At 35.6% G+C, this 14,202-nt stretch overlaps 1 protein-coding gene across 1 annotated transcript in view; it reads left to right on the top strand.

Moving 5' to 3' along the window:
• The window catches only part of LOC117330166, a 29,003-nt gene extending 15,279 nt beyond the window's left edge, over nt 1-13,724 (top strand). The window contains exon 4 of the mRNA XM_033888387.1: nt 13,497-13,724. Within this exon, the coding sequence (XP_033744278.1) occupies nt 13,497-13,724 (228 nt within the window). The remainder of the gene's footprint in view (nt 1-13,496) is intronic.
• Nucleotides 13,725-14,202: the final 478 nt, after the last annotated feature.

The following is a 14,202-nucleotide window of genomic DNA, read 5'->3' on the forward strand; positions in this document are numbered from 1 at the left end:
CGGCAAATTAGACAGGAATTTCTCATAAGAAATATTGTCGCCATGTTCAGTGGGTTGTAAAACGCTTAAGATGTCAGTTATATTCATTGAAAGGATGTAATGAAGAAAAAATGCCCATCCAATTTGAAAAACAAGACATCAGCTTTAAATATTAGTTTATGAGGAATAGTAAATAAGAGAAGATTTTATTTAGTACCTCTTAATTTCTTCCCGTGTGCTAAAGGTATCAAATCCGATATTTCAAGGTTGCTCAATTTTCCATATACCTACCCGCCATGATGATAACTATAATTATTGTCATTAACTGACTCAAGGTTTTCCAAAATAATACTTAAGAGCTATTTCAACTACACTCTCTAGCCAGCTGAAATGATAGAATTGTCACCCGGCTCTACCGTCATATCTATTTGTCATATTGGACCGTTTTCCTTTCAATTATTCTTGATTAATGGTTTCTTCGTCAACTGAATCCGATTGAATTATACAACTAGAAAGCCATGTTACTCTTGAAACGTCTTCCTCTGTGTATTGTTTTTGTTTTATAAAATGTTTATCCATTAATATGGGTTCAAAACGGCGCCATAGAATTTTACCGCTTTGTAATTCAGTGGCATTGCAAATATTTCCAACATTATCCAAAAGGTAGTGTTTAAAATGTGTGCTATAATGTGCAATGATAGGTATGAAAACGAAGAATTTACGGTGTCTAGTGAAATTTAAAAAATAATAAAAACAACAAAAACTAAATATTATGTGTTTTATAAACACGGCAATCATAGGGGATATATGGAACTATTTAACTCATGTTCAAAGTTTGATAACCTCAATTTTTTAATATTTCAGCACAAGTTATAAATACAATTGTAGATAGATAGATAGATAGATAGATAGATAGATAGATAGATAGATTCACCATATTGACTATGAATGCCAACTGAAAGCCGTTCAATTCTTATATTTACCATCTGCGATTTTTTTATTTGTCATGCGATTTTTGTTTTGAAATTTTCAAATTAAAATTCCCCGCGCTTTCCAGTAGCTGATATCACTTCCTGTTGGCAGTTCATAGGCTGGTGAACTCGCAACTGAATTGGTAGGGTTATATAGTGGCAGTGCCATACAATGGTAAATATAATACGATAAACAGCAATATCAACAGGCAATATAAATTTGAAACGAATGCAACCGCTATATCAATATTTTTATATGGGATATATGAAAGCTCTCGTTTACGTTTGTACCGAGACTTCTCCATTGACAAAGAGGAATCATTTCGATATCCGTATTACCCAGGGCTTACGTTCGCTCCGATTAATCTGTAAATATTTATAAATAAGAAATGTTATTAAAACGTATACGACCTCATGCAGTGGGATTCACCTTTTGACGTTCTTAAACTAAATACAGAAGTATTTACAAGAAATATAGCCTGTGTATTGAGCCCTTATTATCGTAAATATAAAACTTTAATATGTGCACTATTTGGAGCGGAAGGCTTTTGGCACTAATGTGTAATTTGTCCTTCTAAAGTGGTTGACAGTCAATCGCGGCTATCTGTATAGACATGATGCCCTATTGAACATTTTCATAAAATAGACCCTTTAATATACTGAGAACAGAGTAAGGCTGAAATCAACAACAGACAACATCAATCATAGTCGCTGATACGTGTTAAAGGTCGCGCATGCGTGATAAAGATCATGGGGACAAATTTTGGTACTCTGTCAGCCGACCAAAGGGGAACACATTCCACAATACAACCCCTTCTATATCCTTAATGTTGAGCTATTCTCTGAATGTCCCGAGGCATGCTACATCAACATACCAATATGTATTTACAGTTTTATAAATCATAAACATCTACGCTGAAATTTGATTTTCCTGTATGAATAATTTGCACTGAATGCTTTGATGTCTCTTTGTAAAAAAATTCTTCACGACCTCGTGCACTTTTTTAATATGAACGCAAAGGGAAGATGTTTTGCATCTTAAAATAATTGAAATCTCAGTTCACCGTATTTGTGAAATTAAATTCAGTAAGACATAGTGACAGTAAGCTGGATTTAAAATTCCTTTTTTCATGTCCCTCTAACAGTAAAATTATATGTCCTAATGGTGTCTGTTGAAAAAAAGTGTAAGTCTGTCTCAATAACTGTAAGGGCCGCAAAAGCTGAACCGGTTTAAACGCCGGCGAGGCAGCCATGTAATAGGGCTGGTCTGTGCTGTTGTGGTTGTATCCTTGGACATGACACTTTACCCTTATTGCTCTGGATGGCATTCGCCAGACCTTTCGTGTATTGATCAGTGAGGTGGCCATCAGCTACTACAGGAGACCCCCCACTCAAAATGACCATGCCAATCCATGCGGCGATAAACCCAGCGACTAAACAAAACCAATTCATTAACCCTGTTGCAATAACATTACCTTCCGCTTTGCTATATTTCTCTGACTATAGGCAAATCATGGGCGTGTTGAAAGAAACTGCTGGATTAAAAGATTCAATGAAGATGCGAAAGATTTGCAGTCAGGGGATGAATTAAAACAATTAGATAATACCGACCTAGGTTTTATCAACACCATAATTCGACCTCAAAATAACAAACATGACAGGAAAGTGGATTAACATCGAGGCCGATGCAAAGGACTAAATCTTACGTGACATTCCTGGATTTGAATAGATTCACATCCGTCGATGTCGCACACAATTTATGCATATTCCATTGTGTTCATAAACCTGCATCTTTCTGAATCCTTCAAATACCATTAGCAGCAGACGAGAAGATAGTCACCTCATACCATCACACTGTGGGGTGCAGTTGGCAGAATCCGTCTTAAATCACAAGAGGGTTCTTTACAGAATTCGACTTTCAATGTCATATCTACAAATAAGTCATTCACGTAAAAGAATGGAAAGTTAGCAGTAAATAATGAAGGCCTCTTTCGTAATTTTATCTTATTTCGTAAATCCTGATCAGCTATGCGGAGTTAATGTAGATTGTGCGTTATCATGATCAGTAAGTTCGATCAATGGGTTCAATAAGTACAGAACATATTCCTGAGTCCATGTGGAGAGGCGCGCTACAGACAACAGCTGCTGGGCATCTAAAACCCATTAAAATGTTTTTCTTGCGTGATCTGTTGTACAATACCGGTAAAAAAATTCCCTCGAGTATCGGGGCGTTACTGAAAACAAACCTCGTGTTGTTTCGTGATCAACATTTCACGGATATTATAACGTATGACAACCGGTTCAAAATCATATTTCTATCAAATACACCGACAGCGAGTAACCTTTTTTCTGAGTGATTCATTGCAGGCAGCAGGTTACATCAGAGTCACTCTTCAGCTAAAAGAGAAACCATTTTTGAATTTCCAACAATACAATTCGGTAGGATTTTACGTCACAAAATGGATGGCAGTTTGCATTGATCATTTTCCGTGTCAGACCACGGTGTTATAAACGTTCCTTAATATACAATGTCATTGGAGATAAGGGAAAGGTTCAGGAAGTTCCTTAATTCCGTAATGCTTCAGAAAGGAATATCAAAAATGGACAAATTTTCTCAAGTTAAGGAATATTGACGAAACTTGGGTAAAAATAAAACGTAAATTAAAAACACGGTTGATTTTCAACTGAGATCAATATAAAATCTCACAAAATATTGCTAGTCTAATATTGCTGACTTAAAGCAGACGAATATGAGCACGTGCTGACGGCGTGACTTAACTATAATAAGACAGAATTATACAATAATAGATCAAGGATTCATTAACATGAAAAGGCTGTATTAAAGACCTTTTTGGCGTGAATATATACAAGATCACGGCAGAGCAACTTAGTCAAGCAGGTGTCACGTTTCTCTAGCGTGCAGCACGCAACCGATAAAAGTGTCCTATTCCACGTGTTAAAAAACAACGGTGTCAGTCAAAGGCCTTCTGACAGAGCGGAAAATGTATATATTCCAATTAAACTATCAAAACAAACATACGAGAAGAAAACGTAATTTGCAAACCTTGAGAACCTTTAAAAGTTCGCTCAGGGGGTCCGAATTATTTTCGAACAAATCGTATCGCCTTGACTTAGCCCTAGTCATCAAGTATATTATCGACCAGTGCCCTATATTCTTTGTTTTTATTTTATCTACGTCCTTTACGAGTTCGACTTCAACGTCATTACTTTTTCAATACACGTGTGTAATATTGCCTTAAAAGATTTAGAAATATTGAAATATGTATTCATAATCGATTTAAAATAGATTTTATTCAGATTTATATATTAGGACATTGACTTGGAAAAGGCACGTTTGAAGCTGTCATTAAAAAATCATCAACTTTTAAAAGTATATATACATGTTCTTGTCATATCTGTAAGACTTCGCATGAAGTTAAATAAAATTGAGATGTACAAAAACCTTTATAAAGACATCAGACAGGATTCATGTCATTGGCTTTTCTTTAAATTATCCTATTATGTATCTCCAGCTTACCATCATTTTCGAGTTGTCAAATCTTAATGAACAGGAATACGTGTAACCCTATCGTCTTCAGAAAACCCCGCCGTATGACTTTCACAGAGTGGTAAGGTACACTTAGTTTTGTTTTTGGTTTATTTTTGTTTAAGTGTCCAGGGTCATTTAAGGGCATACCTGGTTTCGAGGTGGAGGAAAGCTGGAGTACCCAGAGAAAAATCACTGGCCTACGGTCAGTACCTGGCAATTAACTGTCCAACGTAGGTTTCGAACTCGCAACCGAGAGGTGGAGGGCTAGTGATAAAGTGTCGGGACACCTTAACCACTCGGCCATCGCGACCCCTGATAAGGTAAACAGCTAGATATCTGCCTCTAAACTGTTAAACATAATCAAAGTACGAAATGCTGATGTCGGTATCGAAAATCGATAATATATAAGCAAATACAACAAATATTGATCAATGACGGAAATTTTAATACACGATTCGTGGAAATATTAAGACATAACAGGAAAAAATGAATTAATTTAGTCCGGAAGATTATATTTTCTTTAGACATGTACAAAATTAGAATAATATACCATGTATTGCTTTTATTCAATATTCACCTCAAACGTTCGAGTTTGAATCGTTCAGTCAATATCCCCTTTTGAAATGTCCCTTAGACGTCCAATTTATGTATTAAACCACTCTATAACTGAATGTTCAACTGTGAGAAGCCGTTAGGTATTTAAATTTTATTTCAGTGCAAGCTATAAAAACAGCTGTTATAGTCGTGTGCATTATCTGTGCCAATGTCGGAACGCTCCATAACCCCGTCCAAGTGTATTTGGTGGCTCAGTGTGTCATGTCGACGTCCTCAATATGCAGAAACCGTCCCGCACTAGTCCGGGGCCCTCTCTTATTTATATTTAACTGCTACAGAGGAGAATCATTTTAAAACGTTAAATCTGAAAGGTCTCTATGACCAGCATGCTTAGCTACAATTCTGAAATCAACAACATACCATGACCTTAATTTTCTAGATATCACCCTTAAATTTACTGTACTGTCTTCTAAACAAGACACGAAACATATCTCGTCGTAAAATGTATAAACAAAATTAACTTATCTTAAAGTTATCGTGCTAGTACGGAAGCCGAATAGGACCAATGAAAAAAATAGACTTAGTTGGTATCATTAAAAAATAAATAAAAAATCTCGTATATACGAGTTTCTTTCTCGTATATACGAGATTATTTCTCGTAATAACGAGATTATTTCTCGTATATACGAGTTTATTTCTCGTATATACGAGATTATTTCTCGTAATAACGAGATTATTTCTCGTATATACGAGTTTATTTCTCGTAATAACGAGATTATTTCTCGTATATACGAGTTTATTTCTCGTATATACGAGTTTATTTCTCGTAATAACGAGATTATTTCTCGTATATACGAGTTTATTTCTCGTAATAACGAGATTATTTCTCGTATATACGAGTTTATTTCTCGTATATACGAGATTATTTCTCGTATATACGAGTTTATTTCTCGTATATACGAGATTTTTTCTCGTATATACGAGATTATTTCTCGTATATACGAGTATATACGGGATTATTTCTCGTATATACGAGTTTCTTTCTCGTATATATGCGAGTTTATTTCTCGTGTAGAATTTTTTCTTGTTTTTTCGAGTTTTTTTTTCTTGTTTTTTCGAGATTTTTTTTCTTGTTACGACAATCGCACGGTTTTCGGCACGTAATGGTAAAGGCTGAGAATGACGGAAGACTCGTTTTACGATTATGTGGACTCGCTTGGGGTTGCAAGTGATATATTACGGGATCAGAAGGTAAGTGATTATGTACATAGGCCTATTTTATTTTCCTTCTAATGAATAGGTCTAGTGAAATGTCACATGCGGATCATGAGTGATGTAAATGATATAATCATGTAGCTAGGCCTACATCCCGTCATCCCCGAAATGGCGGCGGACCTACACGCTTCAAATGATATATGATGCAGCTACTTTTTATTACTGATTGATTGCCCTCAAAATTCGAAATAAGAAGCACCGAGATATATCTCCGAAAACTGTTAGCACTCGTGTAAACATTATCCACGTGTGTGGCGATGTTATTGTATGGCGACGTTAGTCGCTAACTTGAAATGTGTATGTTCAATATACATGTGTGACAATGACAATTGTTTTATTCTCAGTGAACCTAAATTTTATACGTTCACGCGACTTCCGACAGATGGATAATAATAATAATAATAACTAGATTTGATCAGGATCAAAGCACGAGATTTCCAGCTAGGAAAAGATCGCAGACATGCGTTCGTTCTGACGGACGCTTTTGTACGTTTTACCTACGATTTCTATTCGTTTTCTCTTCGCTTCCCTTCTTTAACTGATCATTTGACTTTTAACCGTACCTGTAACTATTTTTTTCATCTCATATGAAAGAGCATGGACCACTGAGAAGGAGAGTGTAAATATTTTGGTAATCGGATAAAAAATTACGGAGATATGGCACTTTGAAAAGTTAAAAGTTTTTCCCGCCAAAATTCAAAATTCAGGCAAAAATGCTTCTCTTCCGTCATCTATACACCTATAGACTTGATTTTTGGCACAACAATAGCATATGCGAGTGGCTACAAAACTTATTACTTTTCATTGACCTTGACCTTCATTCAAGGTCAAATAAAAAAAATCAAAATTTGAAAAAAATCTTTCTATCGTTTTTTCCCTTAAACTATCAGTGCATCTTGTAGTTCATAGACAGGACATACTTTTCTCTCTAACATGCATGTCAATGTCCCAGAACGAGTTCAAATCGAGGTAAAACTTTTAAAATTCAAAATGAGGTTTTTTTTAATTACATTTTAAAGTGCGTGATTGATGAAGATGAACTGTGCAAGTTTTATGGTCGTGCGATGAAAAATGAAGAAGAAATGGCACTTTGAAAATTTTTCGTTTTCCCGCCATAATTCAAATTGATATTTAGCACAGTGATAGCTTGTACGAAGGGCTACAAACTTGGTTACTTTTCATTTATCTTGACCTTCGTTCAAGGTCACAGAGGTCAAATAATCAAAAATCAAAATTTTCAAATTCTTTTAATTTTTTTATTTTGATTCTCTTTAGAAGAAAATGCTCTTATGAAGATGTATGCAACGTTTCAAGGTCAAATCATCAAAAAAAACAACAACAAAAAAACCCGAAGATAAAAGTATGGTATACACGATACACAGCAAGGTATACACGGTACTGGATGCACGATATTTTTGCGGGATACATAATATACGATACAGTAAACACAAAACACGGTACGGTATACACGATACTTTTTACGAAATACACGGTATTTGGTACGAGCTGCACGGTACGGTATGCATGATACATGATACACGATACACTGTATGGTATACACGATACTTGGTACGAGATACACAGTACAGTATACACAATACACGGTACGGGAGAGACGATACACTGTATGGAATACAAGATATACGGTTCAGTTAACACGATAAAAGGTACGAGACACACGATTCACTGTTATACGGTATACATGGTACGGGATACACGATACACGGTACGGGATAGATGATACATGTTACTGTATACATGATACAATACGGGATACACGATACATGGAACGGGATACACAGTACAGTAAACACGATACAAGGTACGAGATACACGATTCACGGTACAGTAAACACGATACAAGGTACGAGGTACACGATTCACGGTACAGTAAACACGATACAAGGTACGAGGTACACGATTCACGAAGGTCAAATGATACAAAATAAAAAAAAATCAAATTATCTTTAAAACGGTTTATTTTCATTGTATATGAAAGAAAACGTTATTTTGAAGGTGTTTGCAGCGTTTGAAAGTCAAATCATCAAATATAACTCGGAAAAAAAACCTTTGGAAAACATTTTCTCGCCAACATTAAATATTATCCTCAATCTACGCTTAAAATGTTTTCTTCCAATATTCTGATACCTATAGACTTGATGATTAGCACATCTATAGCATGAATGTTTAACCTTGACCAACGATTTTTATGATCAAGGACACGGTTCAAAATCAAATGACGGTTTAAGAAGTGAAACGAAGAGAAAACGAAGAGAAAACGTAGGTAGAACGTACAAAAGCGTTCGTCAGAATGATAAAATGTCTGCGATTATTTCCTAGATGGAAATCCAGTGTTTTGATCTTGATCAAATCTAGTATATATATGCTATTATTTGTGTTCCAAAGAAATTATCGGCGGATTCTTATAACAACAACTGTCGGTAATAAAAAGTAATGTTTTACTTACATCAGGTAATTTCCTACGGCATGTATATCAGGTAGAAACAGTCACCGTTGCCTATTATTAGCTCACCTGCCCGAAGGGCAAGTGAGCTTCTGCCGTGGTGCTGAGTCCGTCGTCCGTCAATCCGTCGGTCCGTCTGGCGTCATTTTTTTCATTCAAACAACTTCTTCCCAATAACCAAGAGGCCCAGGGACTTGATATTGGACCTGTAGCATACGGGTGTGAAGGACTACAAAGTTTGTTCAAAGAAATAACCTTGACCTTCATTCAAGGTCACATGGGTCAAAAAGGCTATAATCTTCCAACGACTTCTCAATAACAAAGAGGCCCAGGGACTTGATATTGGGCCTGTAGCATGCTGAGAGGCCCACGGACTTGATATTGGGCCTGTAGCATGCTGAGATGTAGGGCTACCAAGTTTGTTCAAATAAATAACCCTGACCTTCATTCATGTTCACAGGGGTGAAACCAGCATAAATCTGTAAACAATTATTTTGCGATAGCCAACAGTCTCTGAAACCTGATATTATAGACAAATATTATGCTGGAATGAAGGACTAGAAAATTTATTGATATGAAAAAGTAAGCATACACTGATATTTGAAAAAAAGAGGTAATCAGCATAGTAAAAAATCTATGTGTAGAAATGACCTCAATCAACGTCAAAGTTGGTGTAGAGCCAGGTGAGCGATACAGGCCCAGTGGGCCTCTTGTATCTTTTAAAGTGTACCCTGAACGTAAAGCGATAATCGAATATGTTATTCTTTGTAAACACAAAGAAGAATGTCGCAAACCGCATCAAAATCGGTTGGCCGAGTGCCGAGATATCGCACATCGAAGTATGGTGGCCAGTAGCATAGAGGACAGTGCGAACAGTAGCAGCACAAACATGTCTGAATACGATCTGGACATGAGATTTTAGGTTGTTGAATTTGGCGAAAATTGCCGACAAGAAGTCGGAATCCAACAATATAAGTTTAAGTTTAAAAAAAAAATTGTGAAATTGACTCTGAAATCTGAAATCTGATTAACACAGACTGGTGTAATAATCGGTCAATCACCAATAAATGTATATTAGTTATGTGTTTACCATTTCTTACTCATTACCAAAGAAAGGAACACAGCATCAACATTTTTATATAAAATAATGTGCCATTTCATTCGCAAATTAATATTCAAATAAACATACCAACAATACAACAGTTCTGGATACTCTGGTTTGTGAGAACAGACGAACACACATACAGTAAATTCATGCGTTATATTCTATACAAAACCTGCTTCTAGTCATGAAGGACACTTAATTCAGAAAGTAATATATTATAATCATCATGATCTACAATAGACTAAATCTCTCCCGTATGAATATCAGTGTTGAAGTCTACAACAAACTTCTACATATACAGATTGTATCCCTTATTTTACATGCCATGGTCTCAGGGATTAAGGACGATTAAATGCTTGAGAAAGATATAATTTATATACGATCGTTGTCAGTGAAATTATATAAAAGTGATTCGCAACAATTATAATATAATTGATACTTTCTGTACGGGTATAAAGCATACAGAGTAGCTACTTATTAAAACCATCATTTTAGCTCCTATTTTTATGATAAAAAACCTACAAATTATTTCATTGTGACTAATCATAATTAATACTAAAACTTATAAACTCGCAATGATTTTCGTGTATGATTTTTTTTTCAAATTTTATGTATTTTTTGCTATTTTTTTTTATTGTGTCATTATTGTGAAGTGATCCAGATCCTTGTGGTTTTGCTTTCCATTCGTGTCGCAAGTCATATCTTCACTTAAAAAGGGACTTCTTAACAGATGTATAAACATGTTCGGAGAATTACAAATTCTCAAGTTTGAATGGGATAGTATACCGCTAAACAATTACCAGGTGTGAAATTACGGTCCACAAGCTCGTCACACCTGTCTCTGCACCGCAGGTGTCTGTGATTTCTGGTGTTCTAATCGGCACACGCCGATAATTGCTTGTGAGTTCACGCGTTTGGTTTCTGTGCACTTCAAAAAAGTTCCGAAGACATGCTTTTACAGGTTGTACATAAATTGAGCTTGAATTTTATTAAGAATTGCGTTTATACTATAGGGAATACATTTTCAAGTTGTTGAAATCAAACACATTATTTTTGGAATTCAGTGAGTTTCGTTTTCCTTACAAACGAAAAAAAAATCGTATCTCAAAGGTTTGTCTATAGAGTAATTAACCAAAGTTACCTCATTTATATATATATATATACCCATGATGTTGAAAAATTACTTTATGAATCTTGTCTGGGAGTTACTGATCTTTCATGGACACGTTTTATCAATTGCGGACAATTACCCAAAAAATCACAAATAACGGTATCATTGCTGTTTTGGCTAATAAAAAATTCAAAATGATTAGCATTTATTTCACATCTTGTATGAATTGCATTTTAAACTTGTATTACTAGAAGTATTATAACCGAAATCAATACTGGTACATTTGTATGTAACAAACCGGTCATGCCCTCATAATAAACGGCCCGTTATTCAAATGTCATACATGTTACCAGAGACATATATACAGTATCTGATGTTACAACGACCCGTTAAAATAAAAAAAAAATTAAATATACATGTTATATACGACCTGTTATAAAAGAAAATAAATAAGATGATACACGTTGTATTTGGCCCGTTATAATAGAAAATTAGTAAGATGTTACATGTTGTACATGTATATGGCTCGTTATGAGAGAAAATTAGTGAGATGCTACATGTTATATATGGCCCGTTTAAAAAGAAAATTATATGTCCCTGGTTTCGGTAGCACTTGTTATTAACTAATTCACCAATATAACCCAGGGAGTTTATTTAGCACTTTCATTTTTGTTGTCTTATTCGCATTAATTACAGGCACGTGTTCACATTTGTTTCTATATATTTCCTATAAGGCGGCTCCGATCGTGTTCAACCTGTGACGTCACAGGTCAGAGGTCACCAAAACGAGGTATTCAGGTGTGTTTTCGAGAAAAATCGCAATTACTCGGTAATGGGTCGGCCGATTTTGATACAGTTTTCTGCATTCTGGTTTATTAATCAATACCAATAACATATTTAAATATATTTTTTCGTTCAGGGTACACTTTAACAGCTGAAATATATAATAGCGTAATTACTGCCGAAGTGTTCTGGGTACGACTGTAATGTTCAGCGCTGTTTATTAAATCGGATAACACCTTAACTCAGTAGCAGTAACATTTTATACGCACATACGCAGCCCAACTTCCTGCGGCGGAGGTATGAAACGGGTCCCATTGCCGTCTATAATAACAATGTTCCCGGTGAAACTTCCTACGGGAGTGTATTAGGGCCACTAGAAAAATAAAATGTCGTACGTACGACTTACTATGTTGTACGTACGATTTACTATGTTGTACGTACGACTTACTATGTTGTACGTACGACTTACTATGTTGTACGTACGACATACTATGTTGTACGTACGACTTACTATGTTGTACGTACGATTTACTATGTTGTACGTACGACTTACTATGTTGTACGTACGACTTACTTTGTTGTACGTACGACATACTATGTTGTACGTACGACTTACTATGTTGTACGTACGACTTTTAAAATCATATCGTACTACGACATAGTAAGAGTCTCCATTTCTATGGGGCGGCTTGTCACTATTAATTAACAAAACTAGATATCCATAACTGAAATCAATAAATGAATTATGGACATCAATGATTAATCTCGAATATCAATAATTGAATTATGCCTATGGATATCAGTGATTAATTTTGAATATCAATAATTGAATTATGGATATCAATAACTGAATTATGCCTATGGATATCAGTGATTAATTTTGGATATCTATAAGTAATCGAATTATGGATATCAATGAATGAATTATAGATATCCATAATTCCAATTTTGGATTTGTGTAAATTTGAAACAATTCAAGATGTCGCAAATTTTTAACTTTGGATATCCAGAAATGAATTATACATATATCAATAATTCGAATTATGGATATCCAAAAGTCGAATTACGGATATCCGAAAATACATGAAATTATTGATATCCAATTTTTTTTATTTATGATATGAATTCGAATTATCGATATCCAAAATTCAAATCATGGATGTCTAGTTTTGTTTAAGTTTTGTATGGTGTCCCATACATTTCACATGGTTTCTCTTCTTGAACACGCATGTGATGCACTTATTAAAGAATTAATTGGATAACTACATGTACTATTAATATTTTTAAGACGTGTAAGAGTATATACTTGACGAAACTTTGATACACATATCCCTCTATTCCACGTTACGCGGCGTAATTTACTGTACATCGCCGTAGAGCGTAATACCGCGTAACAGTGCTGTAATACACCGTAATATACACGTATCTCCCCGTAAATGTTTACGCCGTCTTACTGGACGGCTTTTCGCGAAAGTGGGACTGAGCCATAATGTACAGGTGTTACCCACCTTAAGATTTATGATGCCCGAACCGAACCTATACTTACGGGTATGTTATGAGAATATCACCGATGTTATCTTGATATCACCGATATTATCTTGATATCATCGATATTATCTTGATATCACCGATATCATCTTGATATCACCGATATTATCTTGATGATTGTATCTTCTAAATCGATGTGTCTTATTTGATTTCAGATTGACCAATATGTCATACAACTGATGTCCGAAGAGGAAATGAAAAAATACATACCGTTGCACGGAGACAGAATGAAAATCCGAAGGTACATAAGAAATCAGGACAAACATAAAAATATGGGATTGTCCAGGCAAGGGGAGCTAATTTCGAAGTTAAGATCAAAACTTGAAAATAGATTGTCCCCAGAAAATTCTGCTTGCGCAGAAGTGCTCGCACTAGACATTTGACAGGAAATGACCATGCTATGAAGACCAATCGACTGATCGAAATCGGCTGGATCCACATTAGTGGTACGACACGCACTCAGATAAGAACAAAGCAAGGCGGTGGAACGAGGAAGGTTACAGTTACAAAATCAGCTACTAAAAAGGACATCCATGACCTAGCAGTGGGATTGTTCTTTCCAGACGGGGTTTCCTCCAAGGGAAGTAAGTCTGACTTCACGTTTGACGTCTCTGATTATCAAGAGGCACCATTTGAAGACCATGTAACAGTGGGGGAGTTGTACACTGCTACAAAGTTGAACATTCTGAGATTTTATTTGACATCAACTGCCAAAGATACAGATGATGATTCACTGCCGGATTTGGAAGGCGATTTGTCGGCTCTAAAAGATATCGAAACATTTAATGATGAACCCATGGATACAACATGCACCAACATGATAGCGGAGGCTGCAACAACGGCAGGTATTTTGAATGCGAT

This window comes from Pecten maximus, chromosome 6, assembly GCF_902652985.1.
Source record: "Pecten maximus chromosome 6, xPecMax1.1, whole genome shotgun sequence".
In the NCBI taxonomy this organism is placed as follows: Eukaryota; Metazoa; Mollusca; class Bivalvia; order Pectinida; family Pectinidae; genus Pecten; species Pecten maximus.